Source organism: Saccopteryx bilineata, chromosome 2, assembly GCF_036850765.1.
Source record: "Saccopteryx bilineata isolate mSacBil1 chromosome 2, mSacBil1_pri_phased_curated, whole genome shotgun sequence".
Lineage (NCBI taxonomy): Eukaryota > Metazoa > Chordata > Mammalia > Chiroptera > Emballonuridae > Saccopteryx > Saccopteryx bilineata.
The window spans coordinates 42,406,529-42,429,027 of NC_089491.1; the positions used below are offsets into that span (position 1 = coordinate 42,406,529).

Genomic DNA, 22,499 nt, shown 5'->3' on the forward strand with positions numbered 1-22,499 from the left:
CAAAGGTCAGTGACTGGAGCTCAAGGTCGCTGGCTAGAGCAAGGGGTCACTGGCTCAGCTAGAACCCCCTGTTCAAGGCATAAAGCAATGGTAGTCAACCTGGTCCCTACCGCCCACTAGTGGGCATTACAGCTTTCCTAGTGGGCAGTAGCGGAGCAACCAAAGTATAAATAAAAAGATAGATTTAACTATAGTAAGTTGTCTTATAAAGATTTATTCTGCCAAACTTAGCGAAAATCTGACATAAAGTACTTGGTAAGTAATTATTATTATATGCTTTAACTTGCTGTAATTCTGCTTTATAAATTTTATAAAGTAAAGTTACTTCCCTACTTTATAAATCACCATTACTGTGGAACCGGTGGGCAGCTAGAAAATTTTACTACTAATAGAGATACAAAAGTGGGCGGTAGGTATAAAAAGGTTGACTACTGGCGTAAAGGCACATGAGAAACAATCAATGAACAACTAAAGTGACGCTACTTTGAGTTGAAGCTTCTCATCTCTCTCTCCCCTCTAAAATAAACAAACAAATAAGAAACTCTGGGAGTGGGGCCCATCAATCCACTTTTTAAAAAGGCCTTCAAATGACTGATGCGCCTGACCAGGCGGTGGCGCAGTGGATAGAGCGTCGGACTGGGATGCAGAGGACCTGGGTTTGAGACCCCGAAGTCGCCAGCTTGAGCGCGGGCTCATCTGGTTTGAGCAAAAAGTTCACCAGCTTGAACCCAAGGTCGCTGGCTCCAGCAAGGGGTTACTCGGTCTGCTGAAGGCCCGTGGTCAAGGCACATATGAGAAAGCAATCAATGAACAACTAAAGTGTTGCAACGCGCAATGACAAAACTAATGATTGATGCTTCTCGTCTCTCTCCGTTCCTGTCTGTCTATCCCTCTCTCTGACTCACTCTCTGTCTCTGTAAAAAAAAAACAACAACAAAAAACAACAAATGACTCTGATGCACAGTAAAGTTTGAAAAGAATTAAATTTCAGGTTCTACTCCCTCTTCCCAAACGTCCAACTTTGCCCACTTACTAATTTAAAATTCCATATTCCTAACCTACAAAGTGAGCCTGGATACAGCAATATGGGAACTGAGGCTATCTATAGGAGTACAAATATAACCAAGCACATCTTTTTACTTTAGCTTTCCAGGGATTCCAAATCTACTTTTATCCAGGCATTTAGCCACCTATCTCTGGTCATCAACCAGCCTACCACATATGACATTCAGCCAATACCTTTTCTTTAAGAAATGTCACATCCGGGCCCTGGCCGGTTGGCTCAGTGATAGAGCATCGGCCTGGCGTGTAGAGGTCTCGCATTCGATTCCCGGCCAGGGCACACAGGAAAAGCACTCATCTGCTTCTCCACCCCTCCCCCTCTCCTTCTTCTCTCTCTCTCTTCCCCTCCTGCAGCGAGGCTCCACTGGAGCAAAGATGGCCCGGGCGCTGGGGATGGCTCCTTGGCCTCTGCCCCAGGTGCTAGCGTGGCTCGGGTTGCAACAGAGTGAAGCCCCGGAGGGGCAGAGCATCGCCCCCTGGTGGGCATGCCGGGTGGATCCCGGTCGGGCACATGCGGGAGTCTGTCTATTTCTCCCTGTTTCCAGCTTCAGAAAAATACAAAAAAAATTTAAAAATTAAAAAAAAAAGAAAAAAGAAAAAAAAAAAAAAGAAATGCCACATCCTGTACATTTATCCTCAAGGAAAAGACCTTAAGTCAGTTTTACTGATACAAACATCTCATACCACAACTAGAGTCAGCTGCCCCAAAATAGCTCAACAAGTTTAAAAATGTATTTATAATTAGTTTTACTTTTATAGCTTTAAATGGAAAATTACTCAGACTTCAAGGAACAGTACTGTACATGAGAAAAAAATAGATGGAACTATCATACCACACTATTCCAAAGGACACAAATACTTACAGCTTATCATGAAGCAGTTCTCCCAACTTTAATTCTAAATGAAACAAAGAGAAAAATTCTTTAAATAATACTGTATTCATATTTAACTTTTAATGCTAAGAAAAAGTAAAACAAATTAGCACCTGAAAAATATGCTTGCATTATGTAAACTTTATTTTCTAAGATATGGTTAACCTGACTGGTGGTGGCACAGTGGACAGAGCATTGACCTGAGACCCAGGTTTAAAACCCCAAAGTCACCAGATAGAGCAAAGGATCACCAGCACATGGTTACCAGCTTGAGAGTGGGATCATTGATGTGATCCCATGGTTGCTGGCTTGAGCCCAAAGGTCACTGGCTTGAACAAGGGGTCACTGGCTCGGCTGGAGCCCCCTGGACCAAGGCACATATGAGAAGCAATCAATGAACAACTAGTGACACAACTACGAGTTGATGTTTCTCATCTCTCTCCCTAAAGTAATAATAATAATATTTGCATATCCATAGTGTAGGTATAACTATATTGGGGGAAGCTGATACATAATACCTGACTGGGAGTGGAGGGCATCAAGATGTAACAATAAAAGCATGCTATCTAGAATCACGAGTACCAATATAACCAGCTATAAGAGGGAAAGTGGTAACTTCTGAAGACACCTTTTCTCTTGACCAAAACTTCTAATATAAAGCAGAATACACAATTCAAGATCTGGGAAAATCTGGTTAGATGTATTCAACAATGCATAAGAGGTCTTAAAGCATATCAAAGGTCTTTCTCTCTCACTGCTTGCTCTATGTTAATGGTATCAGAGATATTAAGACATCCAATGTCTGTATGTCCCTTTTCTACAGAATTCATGGTCAAGAGGTTAAATGATGGCTAAATATTCCTGAAAGTAATCTAAATGAACTAGCAGCACTACTGATATTTTGAGAATTTTTTTTTGTTGGGATTATCCTGCGCATTCAATGATTAGCAACATCCTTAGGGTGTGTACCTACTAGACACCAGTAGTAATTCCCCCCACCCACACTGTGACAACCAAACTTGTCTCAGACACCCTGCAGAGGACCCGGGTTCGAGACCCCGAGGTCACCAGCTTGAGCGCGGGCTCATCTGGTTTGAGCAAAGCTCACCAGCTTGGACCCAAGGTCACTGGCTCGAGCAAGAGGTTACTCGGTCTGCTGAAGGCCCACGGTCAAGGCACATATGAGAAAGCAATCAGTGAACAACTAAAGTGCCACAACGAGAAACTGATGATTGATGCCTCTCATCTCCGTTCTTGTCTGTCTGTCCCTATCTATCCCTCTCTCTGACTCTCTCTCTCTGTCTCTGTTAGGCCCTGGCCGGTTGGCTTAGTGGTAGAGCGTCGGCCTGGTGTGCAAAAGTCCTGGGTTCGATTCCCGGCCAGGGCACACAGGAGAAGCGCCCATCTGCTTCTCCACCCCTCCCCCTCTCCTTCCTCTCTGTCTCTCTCTTCCCCTCCCGCAGCCAAGGCTCCATTGGAGCAAAGATGGCCTGGGCGCTGGGGATGGCTCCTCGGCCTCTGCCCCAGGCGCTAGAGTGGCTCTGGTCGCAACAGAGCGACCCCCGGAGGGGCAGAGCATCGCCCCCTGGTGGGCAGAGCGTCGCCCCCTGGTGGGCGTGCCGGGTGGATCCCGGTCGGGCGCATGTGGGAGTCTGTCTGACTGTCTCTCCCCGTTTCCGGCTTCAGAAAAATACAGAAAAAAAAAAAAGCTCAGAGGTATTCTTTAGATGAATGATTTACTATATATCAAGTAAAAAACAGTGATGGCAACATACACTAATAAATAATTTGGAAAGATAAAAACAAGAGCGTCAATGTCAGTTGTAGGAAATATGGGGGAGAATGTGTGTCATCTACCTAAAAGAAAAGAAATGATGAAAGTAGAATTCAATCCAAGACTTTGAAGAGCCACTCAAAGAATAAGTAGAAATCTACATGAAAAACATTGCCATCCATGTTTTTCATGTACATTTCAGTCTAGCCAAATGCTATCATACATCACAAAAGAGGAGAAACCACTGTAATAGTTAAAGAAAATGAGGTAATGATGTTTGTTTAAATTTAGTTTTCAGAAAGCTGCTAGAACAGAAGTCTAAACTATAATCCAGGCAATGAATCTGATTATTTCAAGAGAAGAAAACAAATTAATACGAGAGGCTTTAGTCCTAAATCTACATGTAAAGGAAGATTCATTCTATATCAACTTTTTAGTTTTAAGAATTATACATCACATTTGTGCCACCTGAGACAGTGCAAGAGCTAATTATGGAAGAATTAATAGGATGATTAGATGTTGGCGACAAAATGACACACTACCCGCTCTCAATCCACACTGAAGCAGGGATTAACCATATCCCTTATTCTAGGTTCCTTCCATGAAGAAGAATATTCACTGTTCTTCAAACATAAAAACTGTATCTGGCTTTAATGGTTCACCTCTAGAATAATTCCCTTATATTCACTTAGAGAAACTCAAACACTCCTTTACGGGCCAACTTAAGCCATATATACTTCATAAAACCTTCTCCATTTAGGTTCATGATGACAGCCCTCTAATATAGATCACTTAAAACCCATACATGATGTATGGTCCACTTATTAGTCTAAGATCTCTGAGCACAAACACTACACCACAACTTACATTTCTTTCTCTCTCCCTTAGACAGACATATATAGGCAGTCACCCAACTCCCAGTCTAATGCTCTTTCTACTCTCTCTCTTAGGCATACTTTAATTGGACATGTATTTTAAAACAGTTGAAGGGTAGGCACATGATTTATCATTCTGTTTATACTCAACTGGCTCCCTTTCCACCTGCAGCTGCTCCAAGTCTTCATTCCTCTCCTTATGAGCACTGTTCCAAACACACTCCACCTCACCATCACCAAAGAACTAACCTTGTTCGCTGAGAATACAGAAGTCAACAAGGTGTGAACCACTCCATCATTCCTCTCCATCCACTTAGAAATATACCTATATCTTCACCAATCTAACCTCAATTTTTCCTGTTTCAGTATGTCCATATTCTTTCCTCTCCCCGAGTTAATTTCTCTACCATGGTTTTGACCCAATCCTCTCTTAAAAGCCCTCACTTTATCTTTGCTCCTTTCTCTTATCTTCCATCTCCCACTTCGGTAAGGCTCTTCCTCCACAAACAACAAACACGCTCATTTCTCCAATCATTTATCAAACTTACTATATGCCTGGAAATGTTGCATGCTAGGATTACTGACAAGATCTCTGCACTCACAGAGCTTACATTCCAGTGGGTGAGACTGACATAAACAATAACTGAAAATGATGGTTTCTGACAGTAAATAAATGCAATGAGGAGAATAAAACATGGTGATTCTACTGAGCTGAAGCTGGACAGAAGAGAATAAGGGACTCAATCTGCTTAGATTGGTTGTTTTGATAAATCCTCACTGGAAAGGTAACATTTAAATGGTCAGGAAGGAGCCAGCTATATCAAGTCCCAGGGGCAAAGTAATTTAAGATATAGAAAACATGCCTGACCGGGCGGTGGCGCAATGGATGGAGTGTCAGACTGGGATGTGGAGGACCCAGGTTCGAGACCTTGAGGTCGCCAACTTGAGCACAGGCTCATCTTGTTTGAGCTTGGACCCAAGGTCGCTAGCTCAAGCAAGGGGTTACTCGGTCTGCTATAGCCCCACAGTCAAGGCATATATGAGAAAGCAATTGCTTGACCTGTGGTGGTGCAATGGATAAAGCGTCGACCTGGAAATGCTGAGGTTGCTGGTTTGAAACCCTGGGCTTGCCTGGTCAAGGCACATATGGGAGTTGATGCTTCCAGCTCCTCCCCCCTGTCTCTCTCTCCTCTCTGTCTCTCCTCTCTAAAATGAATAAATAAAAATAATAAAATTAAAAATTAAAAAAAAAAAGCAATCAATGAACTACTAAGGTGTTGCAACGAAAAACTAATGATTGATGCTTCTTATCTCTCGGTTCCTGTCTGTCTGTCTCTATCTATCCCTCTCTCTGACTCTCTGTAACTGTATAAAAAAAATAAAAAAAAGATATAGAAAACAAAATATGCAAAGGAAGGGGGAATCACCTGGGAGTGTTTAATGGCATAAGAACTTATGTAACTAACATAATGAGCTCAGTGGGGAGGTGGTACAAAAATGAAGTCTGAGTGTTAGGCAGGTACCAGATCATACAGGCCATGGGGAAGAGGTTGAAATTTATTCTATATGCAATAGGAAGCCAGTGGAGAAACTTAAGCCGGGAATGATATAATCTGATCATTTTCAAACCTCCAGTATACAATAATACTATGGTCTTTAGGTCAACAAAACCCATTTCCACGGTTCCAAATTATTACTGTATACTCTAATCTCTACTTAAAATGTTAGAAAATTTTAATAGGAGAAATTGACTGAACACTTGAAGTTAATGCGTTTATAAAGCCATATATATATGGCTTCATTTTTAAAAATATATTTACTTTATATATTTTAGCGAGAGATAGAAACATTGATCTGTTTATGTGTCCTGACTGGGGATAGAACCAGCAACCTTGCACATGCTAACAAATGAGCGAGCTATCTGGTCAGGCCTATACTTTTTTTTTTTTTTTTTTTTAACATTTTTATTATTGATTTTAGAGAGAGGAGGGTGAGAGAGAGAGGAGCAGGAAACATCAACTCCCATATGTGCCTTGATCAGGCAAGCCCAGAGTTTCGAACCAGTGACCTCAGCATTCCAAGTCAATGCTTTATCCACTGCACCACCACAGGTCAGGCTATACTGGCTTTAAATGAAAGTTAAAGCTAGAGGGTAGGGAATGAATATGTGAGACTGATATAAACAAACTTATATAAACTATACTTACCTACTGATTAGATGTATTGAGACAATAATTACAATCAAGATTTTATTTTACCTTTCCCCAGATTTTGTAATTTTGTTTTGTTTTGTTTACAGAGACAGAGAGAGTCAGAGAGAGGGATAGATAGTAACAGATAGGAACAGACAGGAACGGAGAGAGATGAGAAGCATCAATCATTAGTTTTTCGTTGCAACACCTTAGTTGTTCATTGATTGCTTTCTCATATGTGCCTTGACCACGGGCCTTCAGCAGACCGAGTGACCCCTTGCTGGAGCCAGCAACCTTGGGTCCAAGCTGGTGAGCTTTTGCTCAAACCAGATGAGCCCACGCTCTAGCTGGCGACCTCGGAGTCTCGAACCTGGGTCCTCCACATCCCACATCCTAGTCGATGCTCTACCCACTGCGTCACTGCCTGGTCAGGCGGTAGATTTTGAACTTTTAATCCAAAAATTCACTCACCTCGACAAGCTTCTTCAAAATCCTGAGTTATGTCCACCCAGTTGGTATTGCCTTTTTCCACCTTTTCTGGTATACTGAGTTCCCATCCTGAATCATCATCTTCGACAGAGGCTTTCATAACCATTATGCCTACAAAATTAACACTAGTGTAAAAGAGGATGTAGCTTTCAGGGCCAGCATATTTGCAAGCCACGTGTGTTTAAGTATTGGATGAAAATCTTACTAATCTGTTTAAACAGAGGTCTTCTGAGTTTAAGGTTAGTATTGGGAAAACATACCTCAATACAATTAAATCTCACGATAATTAATACTACTGCAGCTCATTTACTAATTAATAGCCAACCGCCTAACAGCGCCCATAGTTTGCATTATTTAAGGAAAAAAATTACAAACCATCCCACATCTGGCCCAAACAACCAACTCTAGGGCTTCCAAATTTCGAGACAGGCCACAGATGACCACAGCATTCTAGAGGATCCGCTCTCGCAACTGTTCAAGTCAAGGTGGTCCCCCACCTGCCAGGAGCTCACTGGGCCAATCTCCATCCCCCCACCCCAGCCCCGGCGGCAGGACCCGAGCACAGCCTCGCCAAGGGCACGGCGTGCGGGAGCGCATCGTGGGGTCCCCCCGGTCAGGCCCAGAGCCGGAGCGCACCTGAGGCGGGGACCGCCCCCGCCCGGTCAGTCCGACCCGGCTCTGGCCCCGTCCCCACAGGGCACGAAAGCAAGGACAGGGCTATTGTCGCGCGGGAGTGCGGGAACGCCTGATACTGGGTCTTCGTCCGATAACACTGGTCAAGGCCGGGGCCGCGGCGGGCAGCGGGCACCCGGGAAACCGCAGCTCCCACCTGAAGCGCGGAGGAAGGGCCAGGGGCGCAGGGTGACCTGGCGTCCCCAGGGTCTGCCACGCAAGCGGGGTCTGAAGCGCTCAGACACGGGAGACAGGTAGTCTCAACGGCTCTGCACGGGCAATCCCTACCTACAACTCCAGTGGCTACCCGCGCCACCACGCACCGCCCAGACCGCGGAAATAACGACACCTCTTCTGTGGCCGCCGCCGCCGCCACCACCGTCCCTCCCCTCTCAGCTCCGCACAACCGGCTGCTTGCACGCATGCGCACTCCTGGTGCGCGCGACCCCGCCCCTCTCCCTCACGCCTGGGCACTCTGCGCTCCCCAGCCACACCTCTTCCCTCACCACCGCCAGTGGGGCCGATGGCGGCCGTCGTTTCTTCTCGCGGAAGTAGAGCCGGTCGCGAGACCGGAAGATACCTCGGGGCGAGTCCATGGGAGGGTCCGGTTAGGGGCGGGGCCTAGTGCCGCAGAGCCCGCCCCGCTCCGCGCGGCTCTCTGGGAAATTCTTAGAAAGGTGACGTGAGGGCTCATGGAAATCCGGAAAGGCCGAGTGACGTGAGCAAGCGTGGTCTTGAATGGAGAGGTGGCTCCTAGCGTTCTCTCAAGCCGTGGCTGCCCGGCACCAGATTTGTGTTTTCTGGAGAACACCTTGGGGTTTCGTGAGAGCAAAGAGAAACAACATAACTGCAGGGTCAAGCTAACTATTTTCTTTCAAACTCATATGTTTTGGATTTCAAAAAAATTTATAAATAATTAGTTTTAAAATGGAGTTAGGTAAATAGACTGGTACAGTTAAGAAACGCATCTTTACCACTACATACCCATTAAAATATAAAAGACGGTACCAAATCCTAGGATTTGCTAGGATGAGGAGCCGATGTACCTCTCTTGTTGCTGATGGGGACGCAAAATGGCTACACTTACTTTAGTAACGTTTGTCTTTTATTATAAAGTTAATCATGCATGTATTATATGATCCAGCAATTCCACTCCTAGGTGTTTACTTAGAATGAAAATTTGTGTTTATACATTAATTTTCATAGCTTCATTTTTAATGACCCAAAACTGGAAACAACCCAAACGTTCATCAACTGGTGAATGAATGCATAAGGAACTTGGGGTATAGCCATACGATGTAATTAATAGTAATTATAAACAAAAAGGGTTGAACTACTTGACGTGCAAAAACATGAACCTCAAAATAAATTACGCTGAACAAAGGAAATCACAGTGTGAGCAAAAGAGTATGATTCCATTTATATGAAACTATAAAAAGACTTTAAACTGCAGTGATAGGAAACAACAGTGACTGCAGGGGTGGGTGGGAGGGGCGGGTAGTGTCAAGGAATGATTGACTGGAATAGGGTAAGGTGTTCTGAGGTAATGGAAATGTTCTGTATCTCATAGTGATGGTTATTTATATGAGTGGTACGTATGTAAAAATTCATTGAAATAAACAATGTGCATTTTATTGTTTGCAAGCCAAACCTCAGTCAAGTTTTTTTTTAACAATAACACATCTGTCTGTCTCTTATGGATAATATATACGTTTCCTTGTGATAAGGTGCCAAGAAATTGCAAAAATTGTTAATAGTACTTTAAAAGGAAGAGTCAGGCCTCTTTACCCCTTCTTTCTGAAGAAAAAAAAACCTAAAGAGAGAGATTAAAGGGGCAAAAGTTAGTAACTAATCATAATTTAACTGTAGTTCTCTGGAAGAACTAAGGCCACTTGCTAGACAGCAAAGAAGGTAAAACATCTGAAAACTTCCTATTCCTTTTCCGTAAAAGCCTTTAGGAGACAATGTTTACATATCTTAATTAAAAATTCATACACTGATTCTAACTCTTCCTTCCCTCCTAGAATCCTGAGAGTGACCTATACCTCTAGACAAAGGGATCACTAGCCCACTCCCCTTGCTTGAAAAACCTGCATTCTGTAACATTTTATATGCTTATTAATAATCATCCCTTTTGAAATTCTTATATAAAACTTGTAAACTAAACAAGCGGGGACTAGCTCATTAGGTTTCCTGATAAGATAGCCGGACACTTCTGGCAAAGGTAATTTCAGTTAGCTTCTCTCCTTATTCTAAACTAAAACATTTCATTTTCCACTGTTGTGGCAACAAGGATAAGTGTAAACCCTGGAAGATTTGGAAATGTCTTTGATATGTAAAACAACATTTATCGCTACTGTGTTGAAATGTAAAACATTTACAGCTACTGTGTTGGGTATGTAAAAATTTATCACTACTGTGTTATCTTGTAGTCTTAATATGTAAGAATGTTTTTCCTTTTAATAGATCCTATAGATAAATGTTGTAAGCTTATCAGTAAATGACTTTTGTATCATGCTCCCCTTCCTTTTCACCCCAACCAGTATGTGCTTGTTGCATCCACCAGGTACAAGAACAAATGTCGGAGACTTTCAGGGGTTTAGATCTTGCTTTATTGGCCAGGTTTAACCTGCGCAGGGGCGAACTCTCAAGGCGTCCGGAGACACCGTACCCACAAGGGGCTGCAAACGAGAGTTGCGCCTGGCGCTTACAACTAGGTCCTTATATATCCTAAGTGAGCAAGCATTTACAGAAGCAGATGTGGCAGTTCGCTATTCGCTAGGGGGGTCATGCGCAACATAGCAACAGGGGGAGTTTAGCTCAGTGGTGAATTTCAAACATAAACTTCTGATAAGGGTCTCTAACCAATGGAATGCAGGATGTTTGCCCAGCTTTGTGCTGATCTCTTTGTTCTTGGCCTCCCAGGGACCCTATCAGCCCTTCCCTGTTCCTGCTCCTCCAAGAGTCAGACTCTGGCAGCCACAGCACACCTCCCCGAACCTAACATCCCCCCATCTCTTTTGGGCATAAATTAAACCCTTGATTCTTCATCAGTGGGAAGAATGGTATAAGGTTGGGACAGAACCATTAACTTCACTACTTCTTTCTTTAAAATAACTGAGTAGCTTGTTGAACAAAATGGGCCCTAAGGACAAGAGGCATAGGAAACCAATACATGGACCTAGTACAGGGAGAAGGTAAGGCAAAACACCATTGAGGCTACTCCATAAGGGGCTTTCAAAAAGCTCTCTTCTTCTTTTTACTAGATCTTCTTGTAGCCTTTTGATTTTGTCTTGGACTATACCAGATTTGTTGGCATAGAAGCAGCAACGTTCCTGTAGAGCCAAACAGATGCCTCCCTGCTCTGCTGTAAGTAAGTCTAGACCCCTCCTATTCTGCAGGACTACTTCTGCAAGCGAATCTAATTGAGCTTGAATATCTTGAATTGTACTAGATATGACTTGAATGTCATCTATTAGCTGGTTAGAAAGCTTGGCGTAGGAATGAACAGCAACCCCTAGTCCGGCAGTACCAGTAGCTAAGGCCCCGGTAATACCTAGGCCTACCAACAGTGGGATGAGTGTAACAGGTCTCTTAGGGCGTCCTGCGATATAGTCCAAAGTGCGGACGGGAACAGGCTCTTCCCTGGGTATAATGTCTATGTCTGGTAGTAGAGTGGCTAGCACACAGACCCCGGTCCAATTGGCGGGCAAATAGGAGAAAGCTAGGTTACCTTCACATAGCAATACTTGCTCCCTGCTAGGGAAGAGGGGGGAGCTGAAATTAATAAATTTGCTACATTTAGCAAAATCTGCAAACCCAACGTCTATATCGAAGCTGTTATTTTGTGGGTGACTTGAGATGCAGGAGGTATTAAGGAAGTTCATAGGCTGAACTCTGAAAGGAATGCTAGCACTGCAATTTGGGTGTGGGGTAAGCAAAGACTCATTGAATGCTGCTGGTAAAGCAATTGGCATGGGGGGTGCCTAGGGTCATACAGAGCCAGCAGTCAGTAGCTAGGGAAGGATTTGTGGCATTTAGTGCCCGATGGGTAGCTAAGAGTATATCAGAGGATTGAGTGTCTAAGTCGACACCTCGTGCCTCTGGCAAAGCCAAAGGATGATAACTAATTTTTGGGTACATAAGGTTAATGATTTGTTCAATTCTTTCTTGTACTATAGATTCCCTAATAGTATCTTGGGGTCCTCCACCATCAGAAACATGTAGAGGGAGTACCTTGGATCAACATACAGGCTTTCCGGGTTCCCCTTCGCATGAGGCCTGCATTAAGCCATGTGATCCTATTTCCGGGCTCACGCCAGCTCGGGTTCTCTGAAGGACGGCAGTGAAATAGGTATTATCACCACTAGTGCATTCCTGAAAACTTTCAAAACAAGAGGAGTGCATTTGATATAGAAAGTCAGCGCACTCAGCAGGACAGGGTCCTGGTTTGCCTAAAACAGTGGGGATTACGCGAGGTTTGTCACGGCATCTCCACTCTTGTGTGAGACCTCCCCCTATACTTTTCTCTAAGGCGAGGTATGCTACTTTACTAGAACAATCAACCTGTCTTGAGTACTGCTTTGTTAGAATGGAAGAGGTTCCTCCTCTGCACTCACAAGGGGGGCCTTACAGCCTTTTGAGTAGCTCTTCAGCGGTTAGTGTTGGCTCCAATCCACCCTCTGTCAATTTTAACAAATACAGTAGTCCTCCTAGGATGATGAATTTCCTTTTGGGATTCGTCAGTTCCCCTATTATCTGGATGCAGATGTGAACCGCAATCTTAAGGGGTTTTTGGGATCTGCGCGGACCTTCCATTTCCTTGGGTCTGAGTGTTGGGCTCCCGTGTCAAGTTGAGCTGGTTTCACGTGGGAGAGATGGATCCAGTAAGGCTTTTCTGCTATTTTAATGGCCGTGGGTGTACTCAGAAGTACCTGGAACGGTCCATTCCAATGTGACTCAAGGTTGCCTCGTCTGTGGTTAAGAATCCACACCCACTGTCCAGGCTCCGGTGGTTCTGGTAACCGGGAGCCGTGTTTCTGGTCCGGTTGGGCTGATCTCTGGAGGGCTCACACCTTGCTTCTGATGTTTTGTAGGGCCTGCAAGGACTTGAGGAAATTATGATTAGAAACCTCTAGTTCCTCTCTGGTTAATCGGGGTACAAGGGGCACAGGTTGCCCAAATAAGATTTCATAAGGGGTCCATTTATTGAGATAGAGGGTACATCTGGTTTTAAAAAGGGCGAAAGGGAGGAGCTCAACCCAGTTTTCGCCGGTCTCCTCCCTTAGCTTGATTATAGTTTCTTTCAGAGTCCTGTTCATTCTTTCTACCTGTCCTGAACTTTGGGGCCTATAAATGCAATGCAGTTTCCAATTGATACCTAACTTAGCGGCTAGTTCTTGAGATATTCTAGAGATAAATGCAGGTCCATTGTCTGATCCTAGGGCTAGAGGAATGCCATATCTAGGTATAATTTCCCTTAATAAGACTTTGCAAACTGTGGAAGCAGCCTCTCCTCACGTGGGGAATGCTTCCACCCATCCTGAGAAGGTGTCTACTAATACTAATAGATACTTATAACCTGACTTCCCAGGGGTCATCTCTGTGAAATCTACTTCTTATAACTCTCCAGCGGCTTTCCCCCAATACCTCACAAAGGGAGGCAACTTCTTATTCTGGGCGTTTACCCTGGCACAGATGCTGCATCTAGAGACAACGGAGTGGACAATATCCCTGATGTTGGGCCCAGAATAATATTTGACAAGTTGTTCTAGCTTATTCTGCCCTAGGTGAGTGCTAGTATGAATATCTCTCACTATTTCCCTTACTATTCCCTGGGGTAAATAGAGCCGGGAGTCAGGAAGTTCTATCCATCCCTGCTGATTTTTCTTCCCCTTTAACTGTATCCCTTTCTGCTCTTCTTCTGGGGAGTATCTAGGATCCGGAGGTAGCATTGGCTTAGGCAGCAATGGCAGAAGGCTTTCTTGTGGCTTAGTGGCTGCTTCTCTTGCAGCTGAGTCTGCTAGGTTGTTACCTCTTATAATAGGAGAATCCCCCTTCTGGTGTCCTTTGCAATGGATAATGGCAACTTTGGTAGGTAGCCAAATGGCATCGAGGAGGGCAAGAATTTCACTGCGGTTCTTAATGTCCTTCCCCCCTGCTGTCAGGAGTCCTCTCTCCTTATATATAGCTCCGTGAACATGGGCGGTGGCAAATGCATAACAGCTGTCAGTATAGATGTTGACAACTTTTCCCTCTGCTATCTGTAAGGCCCTGGTTAGTCCTATCAGCTCTGCCCTCTGTGCAGATGTCCCTGCGGGCAGTGCTTTCTGCCATAGGACCTCATCTCCCGTAGTCACGACTGCCCCTGCATACCGTTGTCCATCCTTGACAAAACTACTCCCATCAGTAAAGAGAGTCAGGTCTGCCTTTTCATAGGCCTGATCCCTTAAGTCCGGGCGGGAGCCAGTCACCGTGTCAAGGATTTGCTTGCAACTGTGATCCACTGTGGACTCGGGTATTAGCAACAGGGTCGCTGGGTTCAGGGCAGTTGTTTTGAGGAACTGAACAGACAGAGGGTTCAACAACTGAGCCTGATACTGCATTAGCCGCACATTAGATAGCCACCTGTCAGGAGGTGCTCGTAGCACTTGCTCTACGTAATGTTCCCCAATCACTTGGATGTCCTGACCCAAAGTCAACTTATTAGCCTCTTTGACTAGTATTGAGGTGGCAGCAAGTGCCCTCAGACATGTTGGCCATCTCAAGGCTACAGGGTCAAGTTTCTTGGACAGATAGGTGACGGGTCTCTTCCACGGCCCGAGCTCCTGACTTAGTACCCCTAAAGCTACCCCTCCCTTTTTTTTTAAATTTTTTTTATTATTATTTTTTTTAATTTTTATTTTTTTTCTGAAGCTGGAAACAGGGAGAGACAGTCAGACAGACTCCCGCATGCGCCCGACCGGGATCCACCCGGCACGCCCACTAGGGGGCGATGCTCTGCCCACCAGGGGGCGATGCTCTGCCCATCCTGGGTGTCGCCATGTTGCGACCAGAGCCACTCTAGCGCCTGGGGCAGAGGCCACAGAGCCATCCCCAGCGCCCGGGCCATCTTTGCTCCAATGGAGCCTTGGCTGCGGGAGGGGAAGAGAGAGACAGAGAGGAAAGCGCGGCGGAGGGGTGGAGAAGCAAATGGGCGCTTCTCCTGTGTGCCCTGGCTGGGAATCGAACCCGGGTCCTCCACACGTTAGGCCGACGCTCTACCGCTGAGCCAACCGGCCAGGGCACTACCCCTCCCTTTTCTGCTATAAATAGCTGAAAGGGTTTGGCCAGATCTGGTAGGGCCAAGTCCGGGGCAGTCACTAGGGCCTCCGTAAGCGCTTGGAAGGCTTGCTTTTCCCTATCTGTCCATATGAATTGTTCTTCCTTTCCCCTGGTTAGTTCGTGTAGGGGTCTAGTTAGTTCTGCGAAGCCCAATATCCACAGTCGGCAGTATCCTACTGCACCTAGGAATTCTCGCACCTGCCTCTTGCTGGTAGGCTCGGGGATCTGCAAGACCGTCTGGATTCGCTGGCTGGACAATGTCCTCTGCCCTCCCTGTAAGTTATACCCCAAATAACTTACAGTTTGCGTCACAATCTGGGCCTTCTTGGCGGAGACTCGGTACCCCATTCACCCGAGATCTTGTAGCAGGTTCGAGGTAGCTTCCTCACACTCTCCTTCGTTCTTGGCAGCTATGAGGATGTCATCCACATATTGGAGCAGTACGATCGATGGATGGGAGGAGCAGAAAGCCTGCAGATCTTTGCTGAGGGCCTCATTAAAAACGGTGGGGGAATTCTTAAACCCTTGTGGTAGTATGGTCGAAGTGAACCGCCCCACCAGTCCATTTTCTGGGTCATTCCATTCAAAGGCAAAGATCTCCTGGCTCTGAGGTGCCAGCCAGGGGAATACAAAAGAAGGCATCCTTCAAATCCAGGACCAAATAATATCAACAGGTATGGGTTGGAGGCAATGAGCTCAGTAAGGTATATGGGTTGGGCACCGTGGGATGAATAGTCTCTACCCGTGCATTCACCTCCCGCAGGTCCTGCACCGGGTGGTAGTCATGGGTCCCCGGCTTTTGGACGGGGAGTAACGGGGTGTTCCAGGCTGATTGGCATTCTCGGAGTATGCCTGCTTTCAGCAGGTGCTGCAAGTGCTGTGCAATGCCCTGTCTGGCTCAGGCCGGGACCGGGTATTGTCTGACCCTAACAGGGCTGGCAGTGCTCAACAGCTGTACTAGGCAGGCAGTTGGTGGGTTGCCAAACCTGGTGGGTTGGTTTCTGCCCAAACTTCAGGTACCCGAGCACGCAGGGCATCCGGAACCCCTGCTCCTTCCTCCTTACCTCCTTGGATCATGGCAAGTAAGTAATCTTCAGACAGTGGGGTAGTTATCTCCAAGCTGACTTTTGCCTCCTTGTCCCTCGTAGGACTTTCCTCCTGTCAAAAGGTAATGGTGGCCTAAAGTTTCTGCAATAAGTCCCTGCCAAGTAGTGGGTAAGGGCAGTCTGGAATGACTAGGAAGGAGTGAGTAATGGTGCCTCAGCCTAAGTTGGTAATTCTTGCAGTAGCCCATGGATAGGCTTCTGCTTTGCCCGTTGCCCCTACTATTTTGGTGGTTGCCTTCTGAATTTGCCCTTGTGGTTGCTTTAGGACTGAGTAGGTGGCTCCCGTGTCGACTAGGAAGTCTATTGGCTTTCCTTCGACTGTTAAGGTGACCATGGGCTCCTGGGAGCTGGCGGGAATGGAGCCCTGGCCCCGTCAGTCTAAGGTTTGGAGCAAGACCTCTGGGCCCTGTTTTGTCCCTTGGCTGTCGGCCTTCAACCTTGGACACTCTCTCTTCCAGTGCCCTTTCTCCTTACAATAGGCACATTGATCCTTGTCTATTCGCCGTCCCTGGCCCTTTTGCTGTCCCCCTTTTCCTTTGGGGGGAAGTTTCTGGGCAGCAATCAGGATTTTGGCAACTTCCTTTGCTCTGCCAATCTCCGGATCATCCCTATTGACGTATACCTTCTGGGCTATTTCTAATAGCTTACTCCTATTCTCTCCCTCAAATCTCTCAATTTTCTGAAGCTTTTTCCTTATATCAGAAGCGGCTTGAGTCACAAAGGCTATGTTTATTAGCCTCCTGTTTTCTTCCACTTCTGGGTCTAAGGGGGTGTACACTCTATATGCCTCCATGAGTCTTTTTAAAAAGGCTGCCGGGGATTCTTCCCTTCCCTGGATGACCTCACTTACCTTATTAAAGTTGGTTGGCTTTCTAGCTGCTGCCTTGAGTCCCCTCAACAGAGCCCGGCAATACTGGAGGAGCGCGTCCCTTCCTCCAGCGGTATTAGGGTCCCAGGTAGGAGGTTGAGACGGGAGAATATCTTCTATTTCCCTTCTTCCCTCCCGAGTTTCCCTCTCTTTTCCCAATACCGCCTTAGCAGCTTCTCTCATTATTCTGTCCCTTTCTTCAGAAGTGAAGAGGGTTTGTAAAATTTGCTGACAATCATCCCATGTAGGCTGATGGGTCCTAAAAATGGTCTCAAGGAGAGATATTAATCCCTGGGGTTTCTTGGAAAATGGGGGATTCTGATGCTTCCAATTGTATAAATCACTAGTGGAAAAAGGCACATAGATGAGGCGAGGAAGAGCCCGTGGGCCAGCATCTGGTGCCGGCGGCGCCTCCTGCTGAAGGAGGCAAAATAGTGGCGCCTCCCGTACCATAGACCGCCCCTCCTCGGGTGTGGGGCGGACTCGAGAGCCCGCTCACGTCCTGCTGCGAGGAATCTGGCTCCTCCTGCTGCCGATATGGCAGAGGGGAATTCACCGTGTCTAGGTGGTCCTCCGGTGGTCCAGGCAAAACAGGGTAAAGCCTGAACGGCTCACCAGGCCGTGTCGGGAGATGAGCTTCTCCCTTTTCCTTTTCTTTGACTCTCCCAATTTTCCCATTTTCTGTAGTGAGACAAACTGCCCGTTTGCCTCGCTGGTTGACCTTCAGACACTTTCTAATGTACCCAGACTGCTCAGTGGCTATATCTACCCACACATCTATATATAGGTATTGGTCTGGGAGGGGTGTCCTATAGACCGTGGCTCTAACAGCAAATAAAGTTGGAAGATCAAAAGTGCCCTCTGAGGCCAGCCTACATCAAACGTAGGCCATTCTAGCTGGCTCAGGGTCCGGAGGAAACCCGGACTTGGTGACTGACCTCCGTACCCCTGAGCCCTCTTCTGGAAATCAGAAAAATTCTTCAACAGGCACTCGAGCGGGGATCCCGGCACAGACTCCTGTTGTCCCATCCTAGATGATTCAGGAATAATAAGGAGGGGTAGGATACAGGCAATACATGCTATTAACACAAGGAACACACTTGTCTCATCCTCAACTCAGTCATTCAAGCTCAGACAGAATGCAGCGCAGCGCGGCACAAAGAGAGAGGATCCTAATATGACCGGTCACTTCTAAAGTTAACAAATCCAAATTTCAGAGAGCAGCGTCCCGCTTCTGAAAGTCCTGAGTAGGTTGCCGGCAGCGTCCCACCTACTACCTCAGGATTGCTTGCTCCGGAGCCCAAAAGCCAAACCAAAGAGGATCCTCAGTGAGTACTTACTCAGCTCGAGCTGTCCCTCCAGTCTCCGAACCAGAACTCCGCCGAGGGAGAATCCTGGGCGAGCCCCCAAAATGTTGCATCCACCGGGTAGGAGAACAAATGTCGGAGACTTTCAGGGGTTTAGATCTTGCTTTATTGGCCAGGTTTAACCTGCGCAGGGGCGAACTCTCAAGGCGTCCGGAGACACCGTACCCACAAGGGGCTGCAAACGAGAGTCACGCCTGGCGCTTACAACTAGGTCCTTATATATCCTAAGTGAGCAAGCATTTACAGAAGCAGATGTGGCAGTTCGCTATTCGCTAGGGGGGTCGTGCGCAACATAGCAACAGGGGAGGGTTTAGCTCAGTGGTGAATTTCAAACATAAACTTCTGATAAGGGTCTCTAACCAATGGAATGCAGGATGTTTGCCCAACTTTGTGCTGATCTCTTTGTTCTTGGCCTCCCAGGGACCCTATCAGCACTTCCCTGTTCCTGCTTCTCCAAGAGTTAGACTCTGGCAGCCACAGCACACCTCCCCGAACCTAACAGTGCGCATGTCTATATAACCAACCTCAGGACTATTTGAGTTAGCTATACCCCATGTAAGTCTTATGCAGCGTCTTATTAATAAATCTCTTCCTAAAATTTCTTCTATAGCCTGCCTTGGTGTCTCTATGTAATCTGCAGATTAAAGTAACATACTTTATAACACCCAAAGGGCAGGAGCTTTGCCTATTTTGATTAAATCTGTACCCTCAACATTTAGGGCAGTGGTTGACATATAGTAGGATGAGAATATGTTAAAGAATTGCAGTAAAACAGAAATTTATATTGTTTCTCCAAAACCATTTGGTAATCTTTACAGAGGCCAAAAATCTAGAAAAGAATGAACTGACTACATCTAAGTTATTCACTATTGTGTGTAGATTGTGACAAAACCAATACAGCAAAACAACAACAAAAATCACCAATTTTTGGAAATAAGACTACTTAAGAACTAAAAATGAAAGAAGAAAAGAAAAAAAGAGAAAATAGAAGAAAAAGAAATTACCAGAACAAAGGCAGTCAAGTGAAATATGATTTTCTTAATTTCTTTACTAAAATTGTCATTTGAAGTTCAAAATTATTTTCACTGGTTCTAATTACCTCTCTGCTGTAAAAACCATTTTTTTTTTCTGAGAAAGAGAGTTTAACTTACCATTCAACATCATCATCCTATATGCTTTATAGTGTTGAAAAATGATGGGCATTTTAGATGTTCAATAGACTACATGTTGAATAGATGAATGCAAAGGAAATGATTAACAAATTGTTGGTCTACCTATAGATGCAGAGTTGATGGGCATTTTTGGAGAGCTGAAAGTTAATTTCTATTCATCTAAATCGACTTGTAAAATCCTAAATATGCCATGCTTAAACACTTGTGTTGAGAGGAAATATAGCTTGATGTCATCAAATTGATGGACACCAGGAACCAATGTAACATGGGTAGGATAAAATTAGAGCTGTTTTTACAAATTTTACATTTGACTTGATTCAGTTTTACCACTTTATAAAAGAAATTAAGGATGTTCTAAAGGCTGCAGGCAGTTCAGATGCTTTCAGAAAAAGAAATAGAAAAAAAATAAAAATATCCTGTGTGACAGAAATAAACACATTACTTTTTCAGTAAGTATAGGTAATATCTGTTTAGTTAGTTTTATTGTATATAAGTAATATTGGTTTAGTTAGTTCTACTGTATTTAAAGTCTCTTTTTAAAAAATCTTACTTTTGACCCTGACTGTGTAGTTCAGTTGGATTCAGCATCCTCTAACATGCCAAGGTTGTGGGATCCCAAGTCAGGGCACATACAGGAATCAACCAATGACAGCATGAATGAATGGAACAACTGGATAGTTCTCTTTCTCTCTCTCAAAAAAAATAAATCAATAAAACACTTAAAAGAGTAAAGGTTAAAATAATCTTTCTTTTATGTATCAAGAATACCCAGTAATCTCATAAAGTTATTAAAAAGTTAGACTTCTGTGGTGAGGATGATGTATAATTATCCTCTGTATAATGTTTATAATGTAACACCATTATAAATGTAGTTATTTTTTTCTCACATATTTTTAATTATTTGTTACTGCTAACAATGACTACTAATTGCCACTGTTAACTAGTTTGATTGTTTTGTTTAAGTGCATTTAAGTAACAGAAAATTACATACAGAACATATAATTTTTTTAATCTAATTTTTTATAATTTGATGTTAAAGTAGTAATATATATGTATATTTATTATATATATATTTTACCCCCTTTTATGGCTGTGTTCTAGATTGACTGTTTAAATAGTTACCCTACTTCATTGAATGTACAGTAATTTATTCAACTTATTCTCTATTGAGGGACATTTAGGTTGTTTTCAGGGTTTTACCATTATAAATGGTGCTACCATGAATACCTGTATGCATACACTTTTCCATAGTTTTGCCTGTGATCTTTGGGCTAAATTTCTCTAAGCAGAATTTAGGTACACACATATATGTAATTTTGTCTCAGTATACATGCATATGTAATTTTACTATTGTCAAACTCCCCTGTATCATTTCTTCCTGTTTTATATTTCCACCAGCAACATATGAGAGTGCTCACTTTCTCATAGCCTCATCTATGATGTGGTTGAAGTTTGGTATTCTGGCAAACTGTTAAGTGATATCTCAGAGAAGTTTTAGTTAGCATTCTCTTACCACGTGTGAGGTACAAAATCCTTTTTAAAGGATAATCCTCACCTTTTTCTTGGTATGTCTGCTCTTATCATTAGCCCCCTTTTTTATAGGATTGTTAGATTTTTACTTTTAAGGTCTATATATTAAATTTATGATTTAAGTTGCATTTTTAAAACCAGTGTGTCACTTGTCTTCTTACTTTGTTTTTGGTTGTTTTGTTTGTATTTGCTACATGAAAGTATTTTTTAAATCAAATTGATTGACAAAGATGTCATTTGGAACCATGGATATTGAGATCACATAAGAAGATGGTGTCAAGAGGGAATTGGACTCAACATTAAGTCTTGTGGAGCCCCAACATTTAGACATCAGGTAGAGGAAGAAGACTCCTTGAAGGACTCTGAGAATAAAGGATAGATCAGAAGAAAAAAAACCCGGGAGTGGTTCACTGAATGTAAGGAAGATACTCATTCCCAATTATCCTTTCAATAACAACACACACACACACACACACACACACACACACCATAACTTACAACATTGTTTTCTTTATAAAAATTCTTTTCAAAAAAATTTTTATAAATGATTTTCAAGCAGTTTCCTGGCACTTATCAAGTGAATTTTTTACTAAATAAAAGATTACATATGTAGGTTTCTTATATTCCATTAAATGAATTGTCTAATGCACAGATATTGAAGCTCTTAAATTTCTATCAGAAGGGAAGTGAGCATAACAGACATATCAATCAATTACAGATAAAATTTGAAGTTAGTGAATTAAAAAATAAATTAAGCCTGACCAGGCAGTGGCGCAGTGGATAGAGCGTCGGACTGGGATGCAGAGGACCCAGGGTCGAGACCCCGAGGTCGCCAGCTTGAGTGCGGGCTCATCTGGTTTGAGCAAAGCTCACCAGCTTGGACCCAAAGTTGCTGGCTCGAGCAAGAGGTCACTCGGTCTGCTGTAGCCCCACGGTCAAGGCATATATGAGAAAGCAATCAATGAACAACTAAGGTGTCGCAACAAAAAACTAATGATTGATGCTTCTCATCTCTCTTCGTTCCTGTCTGTCTGTCCCTATCTATCCCTCTCTCTGACTCTCTCTGTCTCTGTAAAACAAACAAACAAAAAATCACCCATAATTCTAGGCTGAAAAAAGACCTCTGTTTAAGTATGTTCAAGACTTTTATTCATTTTTTTCTATGAATATACATATACAGTTTTATTTTGTTTTATT

General features: G+C 44.2%; 1 protein-coding gene and 1 non-coding gene across 7 annotated transcripts in view; both read right to left on the bottom strand.

The window, feature by feature from the left end:
* NAA35 (N-alpha-acetyltransferase 35, NatC auxiliary subunit) overlaps positions 1–8,526 on the bottom strand; it is a 65,267-nt gene extending 56,741 nt beyond the window's left edge. The window contains exons 1-3 of one of the 6 annotated variants that reach the window (XM_066256962.1): positions 8,431–8,526; positions 7,247–7,375; positions 1,926–1,959 (exon numbers count right to left, since the gene is read on the bottom strand). In XM_066256962.1, coding sequence (XP_066113059.1) covers positions 1,926–1,959; positions 7,247–7,370 — 158 coding nt within the window. In that variant the 5' untranslated portion in view covers positions 7,371–7,375; positions 8,431–8,526. Of the gene's footprint in view, positions 1–1,925; positions 1,960–7,246; positions 7,376–8,224; positions 8,350–8,430 lie in introns of those variants that run through there. The other 5 variants (XM_066256961.1, XM_066256959.1, XM_066256960.1 and 2 more) reach the window with 5 other exon arrangements.
* Positions 8,527–15,145: 6,619 nt separating this feature from the next.
* TRNAV-AAC (transfer RNA valine (anticodon AAC)) lies at positions 15,146–15,221 on the bottom strand. Its single transcript has one exon. It is a non-coding gene; the product is annotated as a tRNA-Val (tRNA).
* Positions 15,222–22,499: the final 7,278 nt, after the last annotated feature.